The sequence below is a fragment of the Bos indicus x Bos taurus genome, chromosome 19 (genome assembly GCF_003369695.1).
Source record: "Bos indicus x Bos taurus breed Angus x Brahman F1 hybrid chromosome 19, Bos_hybrid_MaternalHap_v2.0, whole genome shotgun sequence".
NCBI lineage: Eukaryota > Metazoa > Chordata > Mammalia > Artiodactyla > Bovidae > Bos > Bos indicus x Bos taurus.
This window is the reverse complement of record NC_040094.1, coordinates 49,309,465-49,332,884: the sequence shown is the minus strand read 5'-3', so window position 1 is coordinate 49,332,884 and position 23,420 is coordinate 49,309,465. Positions and strand designations below refer to the sequence as shown.

Here is a 23,420-nt window from a genome sequence, read left to right as displayed (position 1 = left end):
TCCCTCCACCCTCTCTTTCAGAGGCCTTCCTGAGCCCCAGCAAACCCAGGCCCTGGTGTGCCCCCAGGACGATCCGCCCGGCCACCAGGCACCCAGCCTCATGGGACCCTGATTGAGTTCTTCCTCCTGAGGGAGGGTGGGGAGACCCGCCCTGGCCCAGGGGGACAGAGAGACACTCTGTTCCCACGTGGCCCTCCAGGACATGGCTCTGACTTCTCTCCTGCCAACAGAGCCAGCATCCAGGGGTGCGTGTGGGGGCCCCAGTGGCTTGGCTCCGGGAACCTCCCGCCAGGCCTCCCCCGCCACTCTGGGCCTTCTGAGAGCCATGGAAACGAAAGCCGTCCTCACCTCTTACCTCCAGTTCTCTTATTGAGCCAAATGGAGACCCCGCAGCCCTGGTCATCCAGAGAGAGGGGAAGGGGAGGAGGTCGACGGAGGGCTCCGTCTCCCAGGCCTCTGCCAGCTGGGGCAGCGATCAATGGGACAGGGTTGGCCTTTTATGTGGCTTTTGGGGTCTGGACGGTGTAAGGTATAGTTTGGGCCAAGGCAGAAAGAGGAACGACAATCTCAACAGAAATAGGTTACCTTTATTCAGGCAAGGAGGGGTGACAGCCGGCCTAACAACCAGGCTGATCCGGAGAGGGATCAGGGAGTCTCCATATTTGTAGGGAGGCTTGTGGTAGCGATAAGGGAAAGGTTACTCAGGCAGGATGTTTTGGTTATTTTTTATTTGAGCTGGCATTTGTGTTTGGGCAGGGGGTGATAAGTCTTCCGGGCAGATGTAGGGGGTGAAAGGTTTCTGGACAAGGGGTGATTAAGTCTTCTGGGCAGGAGTAGGGGGTGGAAGGTTTCTGGACAAGGGGTGATAAGTCCCAGAAAGATGCAACTGGCCTGGAGCATCAGGGTGGGACCTAAAGTTCTGTTTTGTTTTCTCCAAAGTTAGATGATTCAGCAAGGGCCTTTGAAACTGCTGTTTTCTTTTCTAGGCCCAAAAGACTCCTTCAGACCGGGCTATAAGGGGCTCAAACCTGGATCAGAGATCAGGTTGGTTCAAGGTCTCCATGTGGTGGAGACAGGACTCATTCACCCCGGGGAGAGGGCCTGGTTGTGGATGGGGAGGAGGTAAGAAGGGTTGCCAGGTGTAGAAAGGGGTTGGCAGGCACGAGAGGGACACAGGGGCTCCAGGGCTGTGCTCAGTCGCTTCAGTCTTGTCTGACTCTTTGCAACCCCGTGAACTGTGGCCCGCCAGGCTTATCTGTCCATGGGATTCCCCAGGCAAGAATACTGGAATGGGTTGCCATTCCCTCCTCTGGGGGCTATTCCTACCAGTGATCCAACCACAGCCTCCTGCATCTCCTGCATTGGCAGGTGGACTCTACCACTCGGCCACCGGGAAAGCCCTGTCTTGGTCCCAGACGCATACTCATTTGTGTCTTTCCTAAGCCAGGACTTTCAGTGGCAGGCGCTGAGGGGCAGGCCTGTGAGAGCAAAACCTCTGCTTGTGGGTGAGCCCAGCTGGCTGCCTAGCACCAGCTCTGAAACTCTGCCTCTTGGTACAAAGCTACTCTGCCAGGGGAGGGTTTTCTTAATTGTTAGGTGAAGTGGCAGATGTGAAAAGATCTCAGAACACAATCGTTCTTAGTTGTAAGTAGAAGTGTTTGGTGGTTGGGCATGTCATATACAGGGAAGACCTGCTCCCTGATGTTGACAAGCCTCCTGCAGGGGTTCAGTGGGCGGCTCATCCTGGATCTGTCTCATTCATCCAAGGCTCCCAGGAGCACAGAAACCACACATTGGAAAAAAAGAGTGCAGAGGGAATTTCCTGCTGGTCCAGTGATGAGTAGCAGTTTCACTGCTGTGACCCGAGCTTAATTCCTGGTTGAGGAACTAAGATCCCCACCAGGGAGTCTTCAGCTTGTGTGGCCTCAACGGTCTCGGTCCCTTGAATGCATGCGTGCATGCGCAGTCACGTCTGACTATTTGGGACCCCATGCACTATACCCTGCCAGACTCCTCTGTCCTTGGGATTTCCCAGGCAAGAACACTGGAGTGGGGTGTCATTTCATTCTCCAGGGGATCTTCCTGACTCAGGAATCGGCTCCCACATTGGCAGGCAGATCCTTAAACAATGAGCCACCAGGGAAGCCCCGGTATATATTTACCGGGATTTAAAACAAAAGGTAATAAAAAGAAAGTGATGTTAGTGTGAGGTCCGAGCTGGGACAGGAAGCAAGTGACTTCTGAAAGGGAAAATCAGTCAAAAACCAGGCAACACTTGTTGAACCAGGAGCAGCCCAGGAAACAACGGCTGCTGGAAGCTGGACCTCAGCCACCCTATTTACCCATCATGGCATCACCTGTTTGCTGATACAGGTAAGGTGATGCTCCCTGCTTCTCCCTTGGCAGAGTGGAAAGGGCTTGGGATAGATTGTCAATCAACACTTGAGTTCTTGTTCTTTCTCTCCCTGTCTCCCCATAAGCCCAGAGGCTGTAATTGCTACAAAATTTCCTCCAGCTGGTTGGTCATTGCATGAGGAGCTCAGCCAGCCATCTCTCTGAGTCCAACAGCCTATTGCTTTGTGGTTATTTTCTCTTTTAGTCCTTTCTCTTCCTCTCCTGCTCTGTCAACCACACAACCCTCTTAGAAGCCTGGGGCTGCCTTCCCGCCATGGCCCACGTGGGTCCAGGTCATCTGGACTGAGGTCACAGCTGATGTTTAGGGGACAAGTATAGTCCCCAGCCTCTTGGGGTCACACCCAAGGTTCCTGATGAATCCCATTCAATGAAGTCCTACCTGGTTAGAAGGGACTTTCTATCCTGTGGCTCATAGTCTCAAGGAGCCTCTTCTTTCTAGATATGTGGGAATTTCTCTTTTCCCTTTGTATTCTTTTGTGAAATTTACTATGTGACACATAATGAACACATCTATGTAACATGCATGTGCATTGCACAGTAAGATAATGTAATGATCAGCCCTGAACCCAACACTCAACCCAAGGACGAACCACCACTAAACTGTCCATCTACCTACTGTGCTACTCACCTCCCACCCAGACATAAATAACCAGCCTCCCAAAGTCTGTTTTTATTGTTCTCTTGATTCTTTCTTTAATTTAGTGCTTTATCACATATGCAGTTTAGTGCTTTATCACATATGCATTTATTTTCATTTGATGTAATAGTTCTATAACATATACTGTGTGCCAGCTACTGTTTTGAATACTTGTCAATATTGTCATTTAATTAGTTTAATCTATACACCATGCCCATAAGGAATGTGCTATGGTTAATCCCATTTTACAGAAGAGAAAACTGAGGCACACAGAGATTAAAGCGACATGCTCGGGGTCATACAGATAGTAAGAAGGGGACAGGTCTTCTGGGTCTTAGTGCAAGAGTTTCTCTAGGGCATATATCTAAGGGTGGAATTGTGGGTTATAGGGAATGGCACTATTCAGCATTAGAAGATAATGCCTGATTATTTCTCAGAGAACCAAAATACACTCTCACCAGCAATATATGAGTTCCTATTGACCCACAGCCTCTTCAACAATTAGTCTTGACTTTCTTAACTTCTGCCAATCTAGTAGATATAAAGTGGTTCCTCATTGTGGTTTTAATTTCCCTTGCTCTTACTGAGTAAAAGCACCATTAGTTGAGACATTTTGTTTTCTTTGAAATGTTCATCATGTCTTTAATATACTCAAAATTCTCAGTTGTTGATTCTAGCAGTAGTGATCTTGAGGTCTCGTTTAGGAAATCCTTCCTTGCCCCAAGGACGTAAACGTACTCTCCTGTATTTTCTTATGGATTTCCCTGGTGGCTCAGCGGTAAAGAATCTGCCTGCAAGCCAGGAGCCACTGCAGGAGGGGAGGCCTGGGTCAGGAAGATCTCCTGAAGTAGGAAATGGCAACCCACTCCAGTATTCTTGCCTGGGAGATCCCATGGACAGTGGAGCCTGGCAGTCTACAGTTCCCTGGGTCACAGAGTTGGACACGACTGAGTGACTAAGTATATATTTTCTTATAAAAGTTTTTAAAGTGTTCTCTTTAAGTTAGATAGAATTGATTTCTCCATTCCAGGTGAGGAATGAAGGGATACATCCCTCCCAATGAAGGGATCAATGTAGGGATACGTTTCCCATCCTTTTTCTCCATATAGTTGACCAGTTGATCAAGCATCATTCATTTTTATCTCCTTCTCCACCCGGTGATCTCCAGGGCCATTTTTGTCAGGTGTGTGAGTTTCATGCAAGACTATTTCTGGGCACTTTACTGTTCCACTGGTTAATTTGCCTTCATCTACACTAAAATTATATGTTACAGTAAGTCTTAATATTTAGTAGAGCAAATCCCCTCATTTTATTCTTCTTTAGGGGTGTCTTGGTCCTTTTGTTCTTTCCATAATAAGGTTTAGAATCATCTTTTGTTTTCCATGAAATCCCTTATTTGGATCCATTGAAATTGCATTAAATCTGTAGGAAGAAAATTGTCCTCATTATAATATTGAATCCCTTAGTCACGAACATGGGTGGGTTCTACATCTATTTAAATTGTGTTCAATGTCTTTCAATTGTGTTTTATAACTTTCTGACTTTAAGTCTTATATTCTGCCATCTTTTTGTTTCTGTATATGTATTACTTCTATCTTTTTGCTACTATACATAGTGTGCTTTTTAAACTACTTTTTTTTCCTGGATACTCCATGCAGCATGCAGATCAAACCTGTGGCCCCTGCAGAATAAGTGCAGAGTCTTAACCACTGGACCACCAGGGAAGTCCTAAATTACATTTTTGTATGTTCCTGTTCTATACAAAAACAATTTCTTTTTGGATATTGATCTTACAGCTAGCTGTCTTGCTAAAATCTCTGATTATTTTGAATCATTTGTCTGATCATTCATTTGAATGTTCTATCTAGGCATCCATATCATATGAACACACTGATGATTTTGCTCTTTTCCCATCCCTAAGCCTTTAATTTCTTTTTCTTGTCTTACTATATTGTCAAGGACGTCTGGTAAAATGTTAACATAGAAGCAAAGATAGTGGGCATCCTTGTTTGGGTCCAGATTTTAAACGAATTACTCTGAAGATGTACTCATGAAAAAGATAATACAGATGTTAAAAAAATAATAGTACACATGCAAACTTTTTCTGAGTTTCCTTTATCATGTTAAGGATATTTCCTTCTAGTCTGCTAAGAGGTTTTATCATGAAAGAATATTGAATGTCATCATTTTTTTTTCTAGATCTGTTAAGATGATCATATTTTTTTCTTCTTAAATCTGTAACATAAGATTTTAGTTTGGACTCCTTCAGAGTAGAGCCTGCAACAAGGACTTCAGTTCAGGTAGATTACTGAATTATTGAGGCCAGGAAGTAGGGAGTGAAGGAGTAAGACTGAACCAGGGGAGAGAAAGCCAATAGAAGATGCATAACTGATGTTGTAGGTGTAAGCAAAGGGAGTTCAAGCCTTTCAGAATCTCTGATAGGTCTACAGGATGCTGGCTAGAACTGCCTCCCCAAAAGAAAGAGGCTGGACCATGTTTCTCCTAGCTCTTGGCCTCTCCTTGGTTGAGGGTTTCATGTTAGGGAATCTGACACTCCTAGGCTTCTAAGAAACATTAATAGGTATCTAAGTGACTTCTAAAGCATTGAAGAAGACCCTGAGGCAAAAAAGCAAAAAGGAAACATGGTATAAACTTGAGGTGGGGTCATGGAACATAAAGTGAGTCTCAGGTTGCAGGAAATTTTCTGCTGTAAATACAGAGGATTTCAGAGCAGGGCAGAAGTATCGTGACATAAAGCACCAAAGTTTACTATTCCCGACAATAATAAATGACATTTGCAGCTTTCTCTTCTATTGTGCGACCAGCTTTTCATAGCTAAGCCTAACTTGGATATGATGTCTAATATTTGTAACACATGGCTAGATTTGGTTTGTTTGTGTTTTTATTTTGCATTTGTATTCATGAGTGACACTGGCTTCTAATTTTTCTATTTCATCCTATTCTTGTCTCATTTTGGTATTAAGGTTCTTCTGGCCTCTTAGAAAGAGTGTGTTCCTGCTATTTTCATTCTCAGAGATAGTTTTTGTAAGATTAGAATTATCCCTACTTAAACTTCTGTAATGCTATCTAGACTTGATATTTTCTTTGTGGGAAGATTTCAAATTACGGATGTAATTTCTATAATAGTTGTAGAACTATTTAAACTTTTTATTTCTTCTTCAATCAAGTTAGGTACTTTTTGTGTGTCCGCAAAGATTGGACACGACTGAACTGAACTGACTTTTTCTAAGACTTGGTCTACTTGGTTTCATATTTCTTGGCATAAATGATTTATAAGTTTTTAATTTTTTTAAGTTTTTAATTTTTAAGCTTATTGAAGATTTACTGCTGCTGCTGTTGCTGATGCTAAGTCGCTTCAGTAGTGTCTGACTCTGTGGGACCCCAAAGAGGGCAGCCCACCAGGCTCCCCCGTCCCAGATTTACAATGTTGTGTAAATTAATTTTCAATTATGGTAAAATACACCCAACACAAAATGCACCACTTAACTGTTTTTAAATGTTCATTTGGTTGGGTTACATTCACAATGTTTCACGATGGATCTCAAAACTTTTTTATCTCACAAAACTGAAAGTCTATACCCATTAAACAAACAACTCACCATTTCCCCCTGCCCCCAGGCCCTGGCAACCACTGTTCTGCTTTCTGTTTCTATGAATCTATAGTCTTCTTCTTTTGTGAATTGCAAGATACATTACTGTAAATTTTTAGACTGGCTTGTAATATACAGTATTATGTAACCTTCAGGTGTTCTACACAGTGGTTTGGTATTTGCATACTTTATGCAGTTATCACAATAAGTCTAGTGTCCACCTGCTTCCATACAAAGTTATTCCGGTGTTACTGACCATATTCCTCATGCTGTGTTACATCCCTGTGGCTTCCTCTGTAATTGGTGCTTTGCCCCTCTTAAGCCCATTCATCTGTTTTGGACCCTGCTCGGCCCCTTCGCCTCCAGCAACCACTCCTTTATCCTCTACATGTAGGAGCCTGGCTTTGGTTTTGTCTGTTTTGTTTTTCAGATTCTGCATATGTGTGAGATCACATGGTGTTTGTCTTTCTCTGTCTGAGTCATTGCACTTGGCATAACACCCTCTACGTCTGTCCGTGTTGTCGAAAATGGCAAGATTTCAGTCTTTATGGCTGAATAATATTCCGTTGTGTATTATACCAAACCCATCTTTACTCATGCATCTATGGATGAACATGCAGGAGGCTTTCACATGTTGCTACTGGAAATGATGCCACAGTGGACAGTGGTGCACATGTATGTTGTCGAATTAGTGCTTTTGTTTTCTTCAGGAGGATACCCAGAAGTGAAATGGCTGGATCATACGGCAGTTCTATTTCTAATTTTTGAGGCACCTCTACACATTTCTCCACAGCATTCACACCAATTTACAATCCCACCAGGAGGACACGAGGGCTCCCCTTTCTCCACACCCTTGCCAATGTTTTTATTTGTTGTCTTTGATGATAACCATTCTGACAGTGGTGGGTGATGTCTCATTGTGGCTTTGATGTGCCTTTCCCTCCTGATGAATGATGCTGAGCATCTTTTCATGTTTGCTTATTATTCATAATAGAGAGATGTATTAAAATTTCTTGCTATGATGATGGTTTTATCTCTTTGTTGTTCCTTCAAGCTAAGTGCTTACAACTTTACAACAATTATAATTTCTGTATGAATTGACCGTTTAATCTAGGTACTCATTGTATCCCTGATAAATATTTTTTGTCTTAAAATTCCTTCTTCTTTGATATGAATAGACCTTTCCCGGCTTTTCTTTTGGTTAGCTTTTGCCTGGTATATCTTTTTTCATTCTTCGACTGTCAACCATTCGACACTCTTACTCATTAGATGTGTCTCATAAACAATGTAGAACTGGGTTTTGTGTTTAAATATTCCTAAAGGGTAATCCGAGGAACGTCCCTGGTGGTCCAGTGGCTCAGACTTCCAGCTCCAACACATGGGGCCTGGGTTCCATCGCTGGTCAGGGAACTGGATCCCGCATGCCAGAACTAAGACTTGCTGCAGCCAAGTAAATACATGTATATTTTTAAAATGTAATCTGACATGAGAATTTAGAAAGCACTGAGACCATGACTTCCTCTAAAGCTGCTAAAAACTGAGTTTAAAAACCTGCAGTTTCTTTAGTTTTGCCTATGCCACCTGCATATGTAATGCCCATATGGACTGTTAGTTCCCCAGACCAGGGATCAAACACTTGGAAGCAGAGTCTTAACAACTGGACCACCAGGGAAGTCATAAAGGCCTGCATTTGCAACAACCATCCATGGCTGACAAGCATCCTGACCCAGAAGGCTGCCTTCCAAGGCAGTGTGTTTGAGCTATTTTTCTGTCGTTGTTCCGTCTCTAAGTCATGTCGACTCTTTCAACCCCATGGACTGTAGCCCACCAGCTCCTCTGTCCTCCACTCTCTCCATTTTTTTTTTTAGTAGACTTCTTTTTAGAAGAGCAGTTTTAGGCTTAGAGCAAAACTTAGGGGAAATAGACACTTGCCACATACCTCTTGTCCCCACACATGCACAGCCTCTCCTGTTACCAACATCCCCCACCAGAGTGGTCCATTTCTCATGACTGATGAGCCTGCATTGACACGTCATTATCACCCAAAGATCATAGTTGACATTACGGTTCAGTCTTGGTGTGTACATTCTGTGGGTTTGGGCAAGTGTGTGCTGACTCATAGGCACCATTGTAGTAGCAAACAGAGCAGCTTTTCCGTCCTAAAGTCCTCTCTGCTCTTTCAGTCCATGTCTCCCTCCCTTTAATTCCTGGCACCCACCAATTCTCCAACCAACCACTCCTCATTCCTAAATTCTCACTGCCGTTCCATCACCTAATATTGTTTGATTTAGGCAAGTTATTAATTCACCTGAGCCCTGAACTTCCTCGAATGCACAATCAACATTGGTAGATTTGGTGTGATAATGAGACGATGTATAAAACCATAACTTAGTCCCTAACAGAGAATAGGCATCAGTTAAATGCTAGTTTCCTTTTCCTTCCTCCTTGAATTGGTAACGTGAAGTCACATTTAGCTAAGAAAAGAGACAAGAAAGTGCCTGGGGACTGTGTGCATCACCAGAAATGTAAAAGGGGACGGGCAGAGGACAGGGGAGAATGTCCAGCTACGGCCTCCCAAACCCTCTTTCGAACGTGGAACGTCGGTCCCTTGTTGACACCAAAAAAGTGTCCTGTGGGATTCAGGGCTCCCCAGATTTGGGGCCCCGTGTGCACACACATCACACACACATGAGCCCCGGGTGCCCGCCCCAATCCTGAGGGCAGAGTGCCAGGAGGACTAGGAATGTCCTGCTTATCAGCTGACTCCTGGCTTCCTCTGCCCAGCTTCTTGCAGACTTGTAGCCCTGGGAGATGGCCTTCCATGTGGCCTCCCCAAGATCACAGATAATGAGAGGAAATATGGTCATCAGCTTACAGAGGCTGGGGGTTCAGGACTGCAGCTGTAAGTCCTCCCCAGCCGCCTGCCTGACCGGAGCCCTTCATCTCTCTGCAGGCAGTCCTCAGCTGTTCCCTGTGAGCCTGCAGAGGCCACCCGAGATGTCCCCTTTTGGTGGCTGGGGAACGCTCACAGCCTTTCTGGCCCTGCTCTGCTGCCAAGGTGAGCCTGGGGGTCCAGACTGGGTGTGTTCCCACCAGAGGTTAGGTGTGGAGAAGGGGGTCCTGGTCCCGAAGTCTTTGAGGCTTTAGCACAGCGGCTGCCCACCATGGGTGTGGGATGCTATGCAAGCCTGGTTTCCCCATGACCCCATGACCCCGAGGCAGCAGATGGGGGACTTGGCCTTCACACTTCGGGCTGAACAGGCTCCATAACTTCAGGGTGTGTGGATGTGGCAGGTCGTGGAGACTGATGGGAGACCAAGGAGGCTGGGGCTCAAGGGAAAGTGAGGGCACGTCCCAGCGGGTCTTCAGAGGTGGCCCAGTGGACAGCAGAGGTCAGTGGAGGGCATCGTCTTCTGCTGACCATCAACGTGCAAACGAAGCCCCTTCTGGGTGGTCCAGGGGACGGGGAAGGAGAATGCCTCCAGGTGTGAGCACTCTGTTTTGGAAAACCTGTCAGGTGCCTTCATGACGACCATGCAGGAAAGGGATTACTAGCCCATTTGACAGATAGAGAAACTGAGGCTCAGAAAAGGAAAGCACTTTGCCCAAGGCCACAGAGCTGGCAAACTCGGGATTCAAAGGCAGCTCTCTCTCCCTAGAGAACCTTTCTCTTTCCCCAGCTGAGGGCTAGGTGGGGGCGTGAGGGTGTGGCGGGAACACAGGACAGAGCACAGGCCCAGCTGGCCGAGATCAGTTATGATTCTTGGCCTTCTTCCTCACTGGGCTCCAGCCATCCTGGTGTCTTCTCCACCAGGGTCTTGGCTCTGCTGGTTTTCTGCCCTCTGCAGACACTGGCAACCAAACTCCCCCCATTTCCTTCCTCCTTTCCTCAAACGTCTCTGTTTCCATGAAACCTGTCCTGAGCACAGTATTTAACGTAGCAGCCCCACCCCACTCCCTATTTCCCCTCTTGGGTGCTACCCACCAATTGACAGGCTGGCTAGTTCGCTTGTTGGTTACTCTGTGTCCTTCACGGCAGTGCGAGCTCCACAAGGGCAAGCTTTGAATTTCTTCGGTCTCTGATGGCTCCCTAGAGCCTAGAACGGTGCCTGCCACACAGCTGGTATTGTACAAGGATTTGCAGAAGAGAGGAAAGGAGTGAGGCGGAAGCTGAACTCATGGACATGGGGCCTGAGAGGACATGATCCACCTCCAGTTCAGGGAGGCTTTAGCAGAAAGGGGTCAATTGGGCTGGGGGGCGAGTTCGAATATACTCTGCATGGGGATAGAAGATGTGCATGAGGAAGACTCACCTGGAGGGGACAAGCTGGAAGAGCAGTCAGGGGCAGGGAGACAGCTAGGGCACCTCCCCGTTGGCCTAGACCAGAGGCAGTAATGTGTGATCAAGAGGGAGGAGCAGAAGGGACCCGTTGATGAGACTGCTAATCATGGGCAGCCCCACCGGGCAGGGCAGCGGGGGTGTCCGCTGAGCAGTGTTTTCTGTCCTTCCAGGGTCTGGTGAGAAGGCGTTCGAGGGGCCAGAGCACCTGATGGTGGGGTCTGGAGAGTTTCAGGTGATTAATTGCACTGCCAGTTGCACGGACCCCAAGAGCCTTGTTCTAGAGACACACCTAAACAAGACACTCCTGGAGAGCCAGGCTCAGTGGAAGCTGTTCCAGGTCTACAACATCTCCAAGGATGAGCACCTCGTGTGCAGTTTCATCTGTGCCGGCAAGCAGGAGACGAAAGTTTTCAACATCACCGTGTTCTGTGAGTGTCGCCCACGGGGCCCTGCTCCCCGAGGCCGGAGCCTGTGTCTGCAAACCCACAACGAGTTGCTCTGTCACTGCTCCTGGGCACTCTCCTATGGCCCGCACCTCCCTGGGCTCCTGGGTCCAGGCCACAGGCTCAGAATCTGCTCACACCCTCCCCTGGCCTCCTAGATCCCTGCCAGCAATCAGGATTTTGAGTTTGCTCAGGAGTGAACAATCCAAGTAAGTTTTAAACAAATCTAAAAATCCATTTCCAGAGTCTCCTCCCAGTAGGGGAGCACCCCCAATCACCAGAGTACCCCACATCCCATGACAAGAAACAGGGACCCCATCAGGAGGGCTGGCACACTCTCCAGTAACCTATTCACCTTCTGGAGAGAAGGTCATGGTCTATTCTTCCCCTGAGGGCTCTTTCCAAATGTGTGACCATCACACACACACACCTGGCCACCGGCCACAGAGACCATGGAGAGACCAGGGTTTTCCCGGAAGCTCGGACCCAGGGTATCACTCAGAACTGTCATCAGTGGACAAATGAGTATAAAGATGTCCTAAATCTACCACATTATCCTGGGGCAATGGAGGCTAGGTATTCTAGTTCAAAAATGAACCCAGGGAGGTGTCCTGGTGGTCCAGTGGCTAAGACTATGCATTCCCAATTCAGTGGACCCGGTTTTGATCCCTGGTTGGAGAAGGCAATGGCACTCCACTCCAGTACTCTTGCCTGGAAAATCCCATGGATGGAGGAGGCTGGTAGGCTCCAGTCTATGGGGTCACTAAGAGTCGGGCGGGCGACTTCACTTTCAGTTTTCACTTTCATGCATTGGAGAAGGAAATGGCAACCCACTCCAGTATTCTTGCCTGGAGAATCCCAGGGACGGCGGAGCCTGGTGGGCTGCTGTCTGTGGAGTCACACAGAGTCAGTCACAGCTGAATTGACTTAGCAGCAGCAGCAGCTGCAGGGAACTAGATCCCATATACCACACCTAAGACCTGGAACAACAAAAGAAAGAAATCTTTTTTTTTTTTTTCTTTTTTTTAAAGGAAACTCAGGGAACCATGGAGTTTAATAGCTAAGGGATAGAGATATTTTTAAACCTGATCCTGAAAACCAAGGCAGCTCTGACTCTTGCCCCCGCCCCTAAAGACTCTCACAATTCATGGCCCCATTCCAGTGAGTACTCCCTTCTAAGTCTCTCTCAACAAAACCATCCAACTGTTTCATTTTTGAAATTTCTATTGAATTTATGGAGAAGAAAGAGACACAGCCAAAACTTTTATCTTTCTAGTTGACTGAACTGATTCGGAACCTTTTCTTTGGAGACACCAGGGTACCTCCTTTCTTGTCCGTTGCAGAAGTCATCAGGTCCCTGAAACTACCACCCAGGACATCGTTCACCCTGAACTGCTTCCTCCGTCCAGCCCCAGCCCACTTCCTGAGAACACCGTGGTCACAGGGGATGGTCTGGGCTGGGTGGGGCCTGCCCGAGCTGCACCCCCATCCTGAGCAGACCTCCCTTCCACTTTCCTGCAGACCCTCCAAAGCAAGTGCTGCTGACGCTGTCGCACACCTCAGTGGCCGTAGGGACACTGTTCACCATCGAGTGCAGGGTCCCCGCCGTGGCACCCCTCGAAGGCCTCACTGTCACCCTGCTCCGTGGTACTGAGATCTTGTACAATCAGACCTTTGTGGGGACAGCACGTTTCCCCCAAGATGCCGTGGTCACCCACCACACGACAGCTCACAGGGAAGACGGCCTCCATAACTTCTGGTGCGAGGCCCAGATGGACCTGCGCTCTCGTGGCGGTGGCCTTGTCCACAGAGTCTCAGATCCCCAGAGGCTTGAAGTCAAAGGTGAGGGGGAGCCCACAGATCAGGAGGGGGGACATTTGCTTTCAGCCCTTCAGGGGAAGAAAACGCCTTCGCCCCACTCTCTGCCAGCTCAGGGGAGGCACTCGGGGAAACGGCACTTGATCCCTGGGGTTACCTGGAGCTCCTGGCGAGTTCCTAGCTTGGACCCTGACTAGTTGCTTGGTCATGAGTGAGTTGGGTGACCTTAACCAAGTGAAGCTCGTCTCTCTGGCCTTGACCCCTCCCTGCAATGATAAATTTGACCTGTCTGACCCCTAAGGTCCCCTGGAGTCCCACTTCTGTGACCCTAGATGGCCAGGATCCTCTTTGTCTTCCGAGAGTTTGGCCAAAGCTCCCTCATCTCTGCCCAGGGCGGGGCTTGGCATGGACCACGCCACAGCGCAGACAATGAGGTCTGGCAGTGCATGGCAAGGGGACCATCTGAGTCCATCTGCCCTCAGGGTCTCACAGAGGCCGGCTGGTGGCCCAGACCCTGTCCTCCTTCCCTCCAGTGATAACACCATTTGCCACTCATCCCTGCAATGCAGAGTGACAGCAGGCTGCCCAGTGGTGGGTGGGTGGGTGACGGGTAGACAGCTGCCCCTCTGGAGCCTGGCACCTGGGACCGGAGGACTTCTGTGACCTCTACCCCTTCTCTCCCCAGAGCCCGAGCCCAGCAACCAGATGGTGATCATGGTGACCGTGATAGTGCTGCTGCTCTTGTTTGTGACACTCGTCCCCCTGTGCTTGTACAAACAATGGCAGAGAACTAACACGTGAGTGCAAGCCACTTAGAAGAGGCTGAGACGGAGCCACCAGGCACAGCCTATGTGAGCAGCATGGCCACTTTCATGGCGGCCACTGGAACTCAGTGTGGCTCCTTAGGGTGCGGTCCAGGCCTGGCTGAGGGACCATGTGAAGCAGCCTGAATACAAACACTTGGACTTAACCCCATGCCTTCGTGTCTCCCCCTGGGATTGGCCAGGAAGGGGAGCCACCAGGCCTGGCTGAACTTCTGTCTCCAAATGTCTCCTCAGCCTCCCTCCGCCCTCTCCTTCAGAGGTCTTCCTGAGCCCCAGCAAACCCAGGCCCTGGTGTGCCCCCAGGCCGGCCCGCCTGAGCACTAGGCACCCAGCCTCATGGGACCCTGAGTGACTTCCTCCTAAGGGAGGGTGGGGAGACCCTCCCTGGCACAGAGGGGCAGAGAGACACTCCGTTCCTACGTGGCCCTCCAGGACACGGCTCTGACTTCTCTCTTCTGCCAACAGAGCCAGCATCCAGGGGTGAGTGTGGGGGCCCCAGTGGCTTGGCTCCGGGATCCTCCCGCCAGGCCACCCCCACCACTCTACAGATGATTTCAGAGCAGGGCAGAAGTATTGTGACATAAAGCACCAAAGTTTATTATTCCCAACAATAATAAATGACATTGCAGCTTTCTCTTCTATCCTGCAACCAACTTTTCGTAGCTAAGCCTAACGTGGATATGAAGTCTAATATTTAACACATGGCTAGATTTGGTCTGTTTGTATTTTTCTTATTTTGCATTTGTAATCATGAGTGACACTAGCTTCTAATTTTTCTATTTCATCCTATTCTTGTCTCATTTTGCTATTAAGGTTCCACTGGCCTCTTAGAGCGTGTTCCTGCTATTTTCATTCTCAGAAAGAGTTTTTGTAAGATTAGAATTATTCCTACTTGAACTTCTGTAATGCTATCTAGACTTGATATTTTCTTTGTGGGGAGATTTCAAATTATGGACGTAATTTCTATAATAGTTGGACAACTGTTCAGGCTTTTTATTTCTTCTTCAATCAAGTTAGGTACTTTTTGGGTGTCCACAAAGAGTTGGACACGACCGAGCAACTCAACTGAACTGACTTTTTCCTAGACTTGGTCTACGTGGTTTCATATTTCTTGGCATAAGTGATTTATAAGTTTTTAATTTTTGTACGTTTTAAATTTTTAAGTTTATTGAAGATTTACTGCTGCTGCTGCTGCTGCTGCTAAGTCGCTTTAGTAGTGTCTGACTCTGTGCGACCCCACAGAGGGCAGCCGACCAGGCTCCCCCGCCCCAGATTTGCAATGTTGTGTAAATTAATTTTCAATTGTGGTAAAATACACCCAACACAAAATGCACCACTTAACTGTTTTTAAATGTACATTTGGTTGGGTTACATTCACATTGTTTCACGATGGATCTCAAAACTTTTTTTTTTTAGTATTTTTTTATTTTATTATTATTTTTTTAAATTTTATTTTATTTTTAAACTTTACATAATTGTATTAGTTTTGCAAATATCAAAATGAATCCGCCACAGGTATACATGTGTTCACCATCCTGAACCCTCCTGCCTCCTCCCTCCCCATACCATCCCTCTGGGTCGTCCCAGTGCACTAGCCCTCAAAACTTTTTTATCTCACAAAACTGAAAGTCTATACCATTAAACAAACAACTCACCATTTCCCCCTGCCCCCAGGCCCTGGCAACCACTGTTCTGCTTTCTGTTTCTATGAATCTATAGTCTTCTTCTTTTGTGATTGCAAGATACATTTCTTCATATTTTTAGACTGGCTTATAATATACAGTATTATGTAACCTTCAGGTGTTCTACACAGGGCTTTGGTATTTGCCTACATTATGCAGTTATCACCACAGTAAGTCTAGTGTCCACCTGCTTCCATACAAAGTTATTCCGGTGTTACTGACCATATTCCTCATGCTGTGTTACATCCCTGTGGCTTCCTCTGTAATTGGTGCTTTGCCCCTCTTAGTCCCATTCATCTATTTTGGACCCTGCTCGGCCCCTTCGCCTCCAGCAACCACCCATTTGTTCTCTATATGTAGGAGCCTGGCTTTGGTTTTGTTTGTTTTGTTTTTCAGATTCTGCATATGTGTGAAATCACATGGTATTTGTCTTTCTCTGTCTGAGTCATTGCACTTGGCATAATACCCTCTACGTCTGTCCGTGTTGTCGAAAATGGCAAGATTTCAGTCTTTATGGCTGAATAATATTCCGTTGTGTATTATACCAAACCCATCTTTACTCATGCATCTATGGATGAACATTCAGGAGGCTTTCACACGTTGGCTACTGGAAATGATGCCACAGTGGACAGTGGTGCACATGTATGTCCTCGAATTAGTGCTTTTGTTTTCTTCAGGAGGATACCCAGAAGTGAAATTGCTGGATCATACGGCAGTTCTGTTTTTAATTTTTGAGGCACCCCTACACGTTTCTCCACAGCATTCGCACCAATTTACAATCCCACCAGGAGGACACGAGGGCTCCCTTTCTGCACACCCTTGCCAATGTTTTTATTTGTTGTCTTTGATGATAACCATTCTGACAGTGGTGGGGTGATGTCTCATTGTGGCTTTGATGTGCCTTTCCCTCCTGATGAATGATGCTGAGCATCTTTTCACATTCGCTTCATTATTCATAATAGAGAGATGTATTAAAATTTCTTGCGAGTCTGGGGCTTTTTGAGCCCTAACCTACCAGGAATCAGTGTCTGGCACCATACAATAAACACTGTACTTTCCTCCACCATAACCTGGTGTTAGTAGACTGGCTTTACTGCATGGGCTAGCAGACACAGCACCATAGTTTGGCTCGGCACCACAACTTGGTTTCAGTTCCCTCTTTTCTTTGCTTTTTCTCAATCTTGAAGGGAACAAGTATTAGACAAGAAAAGGAATACAGTAACATTTTTGATAAAGAGGTTAATCATAAACTTGGCAGAGGAACTCAGCTTCAGTTACATTGAGATAGGTTGCTGCTGGTACTACTGCTAAGTCACTTCAGTCGTGTCCGACTCTGTGCGACCCCATAGACTGCAGCCCACCGGGCTCCCCCGTCCCTGGGATTCTCCAGGCAAGAACAATGGAGTGGGTTGCCATTTCCTTCTCCAATGCATGAAAGTGAAAAGTGAAAGTGAATTCGCTCAGTCGTGTCCGACTCTTAGCGACCCCATGGACTGCAGCCTACCTGGCTCCTCCGTCCATAGGATTTTCCAGGCAAGAGTACTGGAGTGGGGTGAGATAGGTTAAATGATAGATATTCATTGCATGTCTAGATCATTATGAAATAAGACAAAATCCTCATTCATTACTGACCATAACTTCTAACCACTTTTGGCCTCATTTTACAGAGGAATAAAAGATATAAAAAAAAAATAAATAAATAAAATTTCTTGCTATGATGATGGTTTTATCTCTTTGTTGTTCCTTCAAGCTAAGTGCTTACAAGTTTGCAACAGTTATAATTTCTGTATGAATTGACCGTTTAATCTAGGTACTCATTGTATCCCTGATAAATATTTTTTGTCTTAAAATTCCTTCTTCTTTGATATGAATAGACCTTTCCCGGCTTTTCTTTTGGTTAGCTTTTGCCTGGTATATCTTTTTTCATTCTTTGACTGTCAACCATTCGACACTCTTACTCATTAGATGTGTCTCATAAACAATGTAGAGCTGGGTTTTGTGTTTAAATATTCCTAAAGGGTAATCCGAGGAACATCCCTGGTGGTCCAGTGGCTAAGACTTCCAGCTCCAGTGCATGGGGCCTGGGTTCCATCGCTGGTCAGGGAACTGGATCCCGCATGCCAGAACTAAGACTTGGTGCAGCCAAGTAAATACATGTATATTTTTAAAATGTAATCTGACATGAGAATTTAGAAAGCACTGAGACCATGACTTCCTCTAAAGCTGCTAAAAACTGAGTTTAAAAACCTGCAGGTTCTTTATTTTTGCCTATGCCACCTGCATATGTAATGCCCATATGGACTGTTAGTTCCCCAGACCAGGGATCAAACACTTGGAAGCAGAGTCTTAACAACTGGACCACCAGGGAAGTCATAAAGGCCTGCATTTGCAACAACCATCCATGGCTGACAAGCATCCTGACCCAGAAGGCTGCCCTCCAAGGCAGTGTGTTTGAGCTATTTTTCTGTCGTTGTTCCGTCTCTAAGTCATGTCGACTCTTGCAACCCCATGGACTGTAGCACACCAGCTCCTCTGTCCTCCACTCTCTCCATTTTTTTTTTTAGTAGACTTCTTTTTAGAAGAGCAGTTTTAGGCTTAGAGCAAAACTTAGGGGAAATAGAGACTTGCCACATACCTCTTGTCCCCACACATGCACAGCCTCTCCTGTTACCAACATCCCCCACCAGAGTGGTCCATTTCTCATGACTGATGAGCCTGCATTGACACGTCATTATCACCCAAAGATCATAGTTGACATTACGGTTCAGTCTTGGTGTGTACATTCTGTGGGTTTGGGCAAGTGTGTGCTGACACATATGCACCATTGTAGTAGCAAACAGAGCGGCTACTCCGTCCTAAAGTCCTCTCTGCTCTTTCAGTCCATGTCTCCCTCCCTTTAATTCCTGGCAACCACCAATTCTCCAACCAACCACTCCTCATTCCTAAATTCTCACTGCCGTTCCATCACCTAATATCGTTTGATTTAGGCAAGTTATTAATTCACCTGAGCCCTGAACTTCCTCGAATGCACAATCAACATTGGTAGATTTGGTGTGATAATGAGACGATGTATAAAACCATAACTTAGTCCCTAACAGAGAATAGGCATCAATTAAATGCTAGTTTCCTTTTCCTTCCTCCTTGAATTGGTAACGTGAAGTCACATTTAGCTAAGAAAAGAGACAAGAAAGTGCCTGGGGACCGTGTGCATCACCAGAAATGTAAAAGGGGAGGGGCAGAGGACAGGGGAGAATGTCCAGCTACGGCCTCCCAAACCCTCTTTCGAACTTGGAACGTCGGTCCCTTTTGACACCAAAAAAGTGTCCTGTGGGATTCAGGGCTCCCCAGATTTGGGGCCCCGTGTGCACACACATCACACACACATGAGCCCCGGGTGCCCGCCCCACTCCTGAGGGCAGAGTACCAGGAGGACTAGGAATGTCCTGCGTATCAGCTGACTCCTGGCTTCCTCTGCCCAGCTTCTAGCAGACTTGTGGCCCTGGGAGATGGCCTTCCATGTGGCCTCCCCAGGATCACTCAGATAATGAGAGGAAATATGGTCATCAGCTTACAGAGGCTGGGGGTTCAGGACTGCAACTGTAAGTCCTCCCCGGCTGCCTGCCTGACCGGAGCCCTTCATCTCTCTGCAGGCAGTCCTCAGCTGTTCCCGGTGAGCCTGCGGAGGCCACCCGAGATGTTCTCTTTTGGTGGCCAGGGATCGCTCACAGCCTTTCTGGCCCTGCTCTGCTGCCAAGGTGAGCCTGGGGGTCCAGACTGGGTGTGTTCCCGCCAGAGGTTAGGTGTGGAGAAGGGGGTCCTGGTCCCGAAGTCTCTGAGGCTTTAGCACAGCGGCTGCCCACCACGGGTGTGGGATGCTATGCAAGCCTGGTTTCCCCATGACCCCATGACCCCGAGGCAGCAGATGGGGGACCTGGCCTTCACACCTGGGGCTGAACAGGCTCCATAACTTCAGGGTGTGTGGATGTGGCAGGTCGTGGAGACTGATGGGAGACCAAGGAGGCTGGGGCTCAAGGGAAAGTGAGGGCACGTCCCAACGGGTCTTCAGAGGTGGCCCAGTGGACAGCAGAGGTCAGTGGAGGGCATCGTCTTCTGCTGACCATCAACGTGCAAACGAAGCCCCTTCTGGGTGGTCCAGGGGACGGGGAAGGAGAATGCCTCCAGGTGTGAGCACTCTGTTTTGGAAAACCTGTCAGGTGCCTTCATGACGACCATGCAGGAAAGGGATTACTAGCCCATTTGACAGATGGAGAAACTGAGGCTCAGAAAAGGAAAGCACTTTGCCCAAGGCCACAGAGCTGGCAAACTCGGGATTCAAAGGCAGCTCTCTCTCCCTAGAGAACCTTTCTCTTTCCCCAGCTGAGGGCTAGGTGGGGGCGTGAGGGTGTGGCGGGAACACAGGACAGAGCACAGGCCCAGCTGGCCGAGATCAGTTATGATTCTTGGCCTTCTTCCTCGCTGGGCTCCAGCCATCCTGGTGTCTTCTCCACCAGGGTCTTGGCGCTGCTAGTTTTCTGCCCTCTGCAGACACTGGCAACCAAGCTCCCCCCATTTCCTTCCTCCTTTCCTCAAACATCTGTTTCCATGAAACCTGTCCTGAGCACAGTATTTAACGTAGCAGCCCCACCCCACTCCCTATTTCCCCTCTTGGGTGCTACCCACCAACTGGCAGGCTGGCTAGTTCGCTTGTTGGTTACTCTGTGTCCTTCACGGCAGTGCGAGCTCCACAAGGGCAAGCTTTGAAGAGCCTAGAACGGTGCCTGCCACACAGCTGGTATTGTACAAGGATTTGCAGAAGAGAGGAAAGGAGTGAGGCGGAAGCTGAACTCATGGACATGGGGCCTGAGAGGACATGATCCACCTCCAGTTCAGGGAGGCTTTAGCAGAAAGGGGTCAATTGGGCTGGGGGGCGAGTTCGAATATACTCTGCATGGGGATAGAAGATGTGCATGAGGAAGACTCACCTGGAGGGGACAAGCTGGAAGAGCAGTCAGGGGCAGGGAGACAGCTAGGGCACCTCCCCGTTGGCCTAGACCAGAGGCAGTAATGTGTGATCAAGAGGGAGGAGCAGAAGGGACCCGTTGATGAGACTGCTAATCATGGGCAGCCCCACCGGGCAGGGCAGCGGGGGTGTCCGCTGAGCAGTGTTTTCTGTCCTTCCAGGGTCTGGTGAGAAGGCGTTCGAGGGGCCAGAGCACCTGATGGTGGGGTCTGGAGAGTTTCAGGTGATTAATTGCACTGCCAGTTGCACGGACCCCAAGAGCCTTGTTCTAGAGACACACCTAAACAAGACACTCCTGGAGAGCCAGGCTCAGTGGAAGCTGTTCCAGGTCTACAACATCTCCAAGGATGAGCACCTCGTGTGCAGTTTCATCTGTGCCGGCAAGCAGGAGACGAAAGTTTTCAACATCACCGTGTTCTGTGAGTGTCGCCCATGGGGCCCTGCTCCCCGAGGCCGGAGCCTGTGTCTGCAAACCCACAACGAGCTGCTCTGTCACTGCTCCTGGGCACTCTCCTATGGCCCGCACCTCCCTGGGCTCCTGGGTCCAGGCCACAGGCTCAGAATCTGCTCACACCCTCCCCTGGCCTCCTAGATCCCTGCCAGCAATCAGGATTTTGAGTTTGCTCAGAAGTGAACTGTTGGGGGCCAGAGTGAGGTACTCCGCCCATGGCAAAGGTCATGAGGAAGGAGGCTCGACATACGCAAAGGCGGGATCGAGCCTCAGGAGTCCCCCTGGAAATCCTCGAGCGTCTACCCCCATAACCAGAGCCTGCCTACTTTACTACTTTGTGCTCACCTACATCTCTGACTTTACGGGGGGCTGTCCCCCACCACCTCTTTTGGAGAAGGAGTTAACCTAGAGCTCCAGTTAATAATAATTCCTGGGCGTGATAAGAGTGTTTTAACCTACAAACTCCTCTGAAGGTTCTCTAGCCTGCCTGACAGGCTTGTCCGGCCACATGTGATTGCTCACAGCCTCCCAACCGTGAGAGGCACAAGATGCTTTAAACCCTCTAAAAACAGGTTCTTTAGAGAAGTTAGAAAACTATAAGTATAGTGGGCTAATTAGAAATTGTGTTGATGAAGGGTTTTTCATTTGTTGAGCCAATGTTTGTTGCTAAGTCTCCATATTCCCTGCCCTTACACACATTAATGAATATGTAGAATTAACCTTTGATATTGATCACGTTAGACCTTAGGCTAAGTAAATTCTTCCTTAACTAAAACCCACTACACCCTCACCCTGTAGGAATGTAACTTTATTCTGTTTTGAGAATAATCAGCCCTGGAGAAATAAGTGTCCTGATTGACTGACCGCTGTCACAAGCGAGAGGGTCGTAAATTGTCAGCAGGCCCCCCTGGCAGAAGATGATGTAACACCCCTAAGACCTCTGTATACATTGGAGCCTGGCACCTGGGACCGGAGGAATCTGTGACCTCTACCCCTTCTCTCCCCAGAGCCCGAGCCCAACAACCAGATGGTGACCATCATGATCGTGATAGTGCTGCTGCTCTTGTTCTGGTTCAAATAACGGCGGAGAAGTAACACCTGAGTGCAAGCCGCTTAGAAGAGGCTGAGACGGAGCCACCAGGCACAGCCCTTATCAGCGGTGTGGCCACTGTCATGGCGGCCACTGGAACTCAGTGTGGCTCCTTAGGCTGTGGTCCAGGCCTGGCTGAGGGACCATGTGAAGCAGCCTGAATACAAACACCTGGACTTAACCCCATGCCTTCGTGTCGCCTCCTGGGAATGGCCAGGAGGGGAGCCACCAGGCCTGGCTGAACTTCTGTCTCCAAATGTCTCCTCAGCCTCCCTCCGCCCTCTCCTTCAGAGGCCTTCCTGAGCCCCAGCAAACCCAGGCCCTGGTGTGCCCCCAGGACGACCCACCCGGGCACCAGGCACCCATCCTATGGGACCCTGAGTGACTCCCTCCTGAGGGAGTGTGGGTGACCCACCCTGGCCCAGAGGGGCAGAGAGACATTCTGTTCCCACGTGGCCCTCCAGGACATGGCTCTGACTTCTCTCTTCAGCCAACAGAGCCAGCATCCAGGGATGAATGTGGGGGCCCCAATGGCTTGGCTCCAGGAACCTCCCGCCAGGCCTCCCCTGCCACTCTGGTCTTTCTGAGAGCCATGGAAATGTTAGGTAGGTAGAATAGGGAAAAGGAGTCCAAAATGGCGGTGGCTAAAAGACAAGGAAGGTCAAAGGAAGGTCTGAGGACCAGAGTGAAAACTTCAGGCAGAACAAACAGCACTCCTGGCTAAGCCCAATTTGCATAGGGCAGGCCCAGGTGGAAGAAAAAACATATAAAAGGAGGAGCCAAAGCGCTTTCTCACAGACTCTCTCTCCCACGTGCATGCGCTCTTTTTTCTCTCTCTCTCTCACTCTCTCTCTCTCCCTCCCTCCCTCCCTCCCTCCTTCCCTCCGTCCCTTTCTCTCTCTCTCTCTCTCTCTCTCCCCTGCTATCTTCTAAATAAAATAGAGCTGTAGCACTTATATGCCTAAGAGCTGTAGCACAATTTGTCTAAGACCCGAGAGCTGTGACACGCCGAGGGCTTTAATGTCTGTTGCTCCAAATCTCTGTTGTGACAAGACAAAGAACCGAGGAACATACACTCGCGTGACAG

The 23,420-nt window shown here is 48.3% G+C and overlaps 1 protein-coding gene across 3 annotated transcripts; it reads left to right on the top strand.

The window, feature by feature from the left end:
- Nucleotides 1–3: 3 nt before the first annotated feature.
- On the top strand, nt 4–22,538 carry LOC113877499 (intercellular adhesion molecule 2-like). 3 transcript variants are annotated; one of them, XM_027517650.1, is made up of 9 exons: nt 4–245; nt 987–1,044; nt 2,288–2,373; nt 9,617–9,721; nt 11,176–11,433; nt 12,970–13,290; nt 13,952–14,063; nt 19,423–19,527; nt 20,954–21,046. In XM_027517650.1, exons 1-9 carry the CDS (start codon nt 203–205, stop codon nt 20,961–20,963), a joined length of 1,098 nt encoding a protein of 365 aa, XP_027373451.1. In that variant the 5' UTR covers nt 4–202; the 3' UTR covers nt 20,964–21,046. The 3 variants fall into 3 exon arrangements, with proteins under 3 accessions (XP_027373451.1, XP_027373453.1, XP_027373454.1); XM_027517652.1 differs by lacking the exons at nt 13,952–14,063; nt 19,423–19,527; nt 20,954–21,046 and adding an exon at nt 22,251–22,538; XM_027517653.1 differs by lacking the exons at nt 4–245; nt 2,288–2,373 and having other exon boundaries at nt 995–1,044.
- Nucleotides 22,539–23,420: the final 882 nt, after the last annotated feature.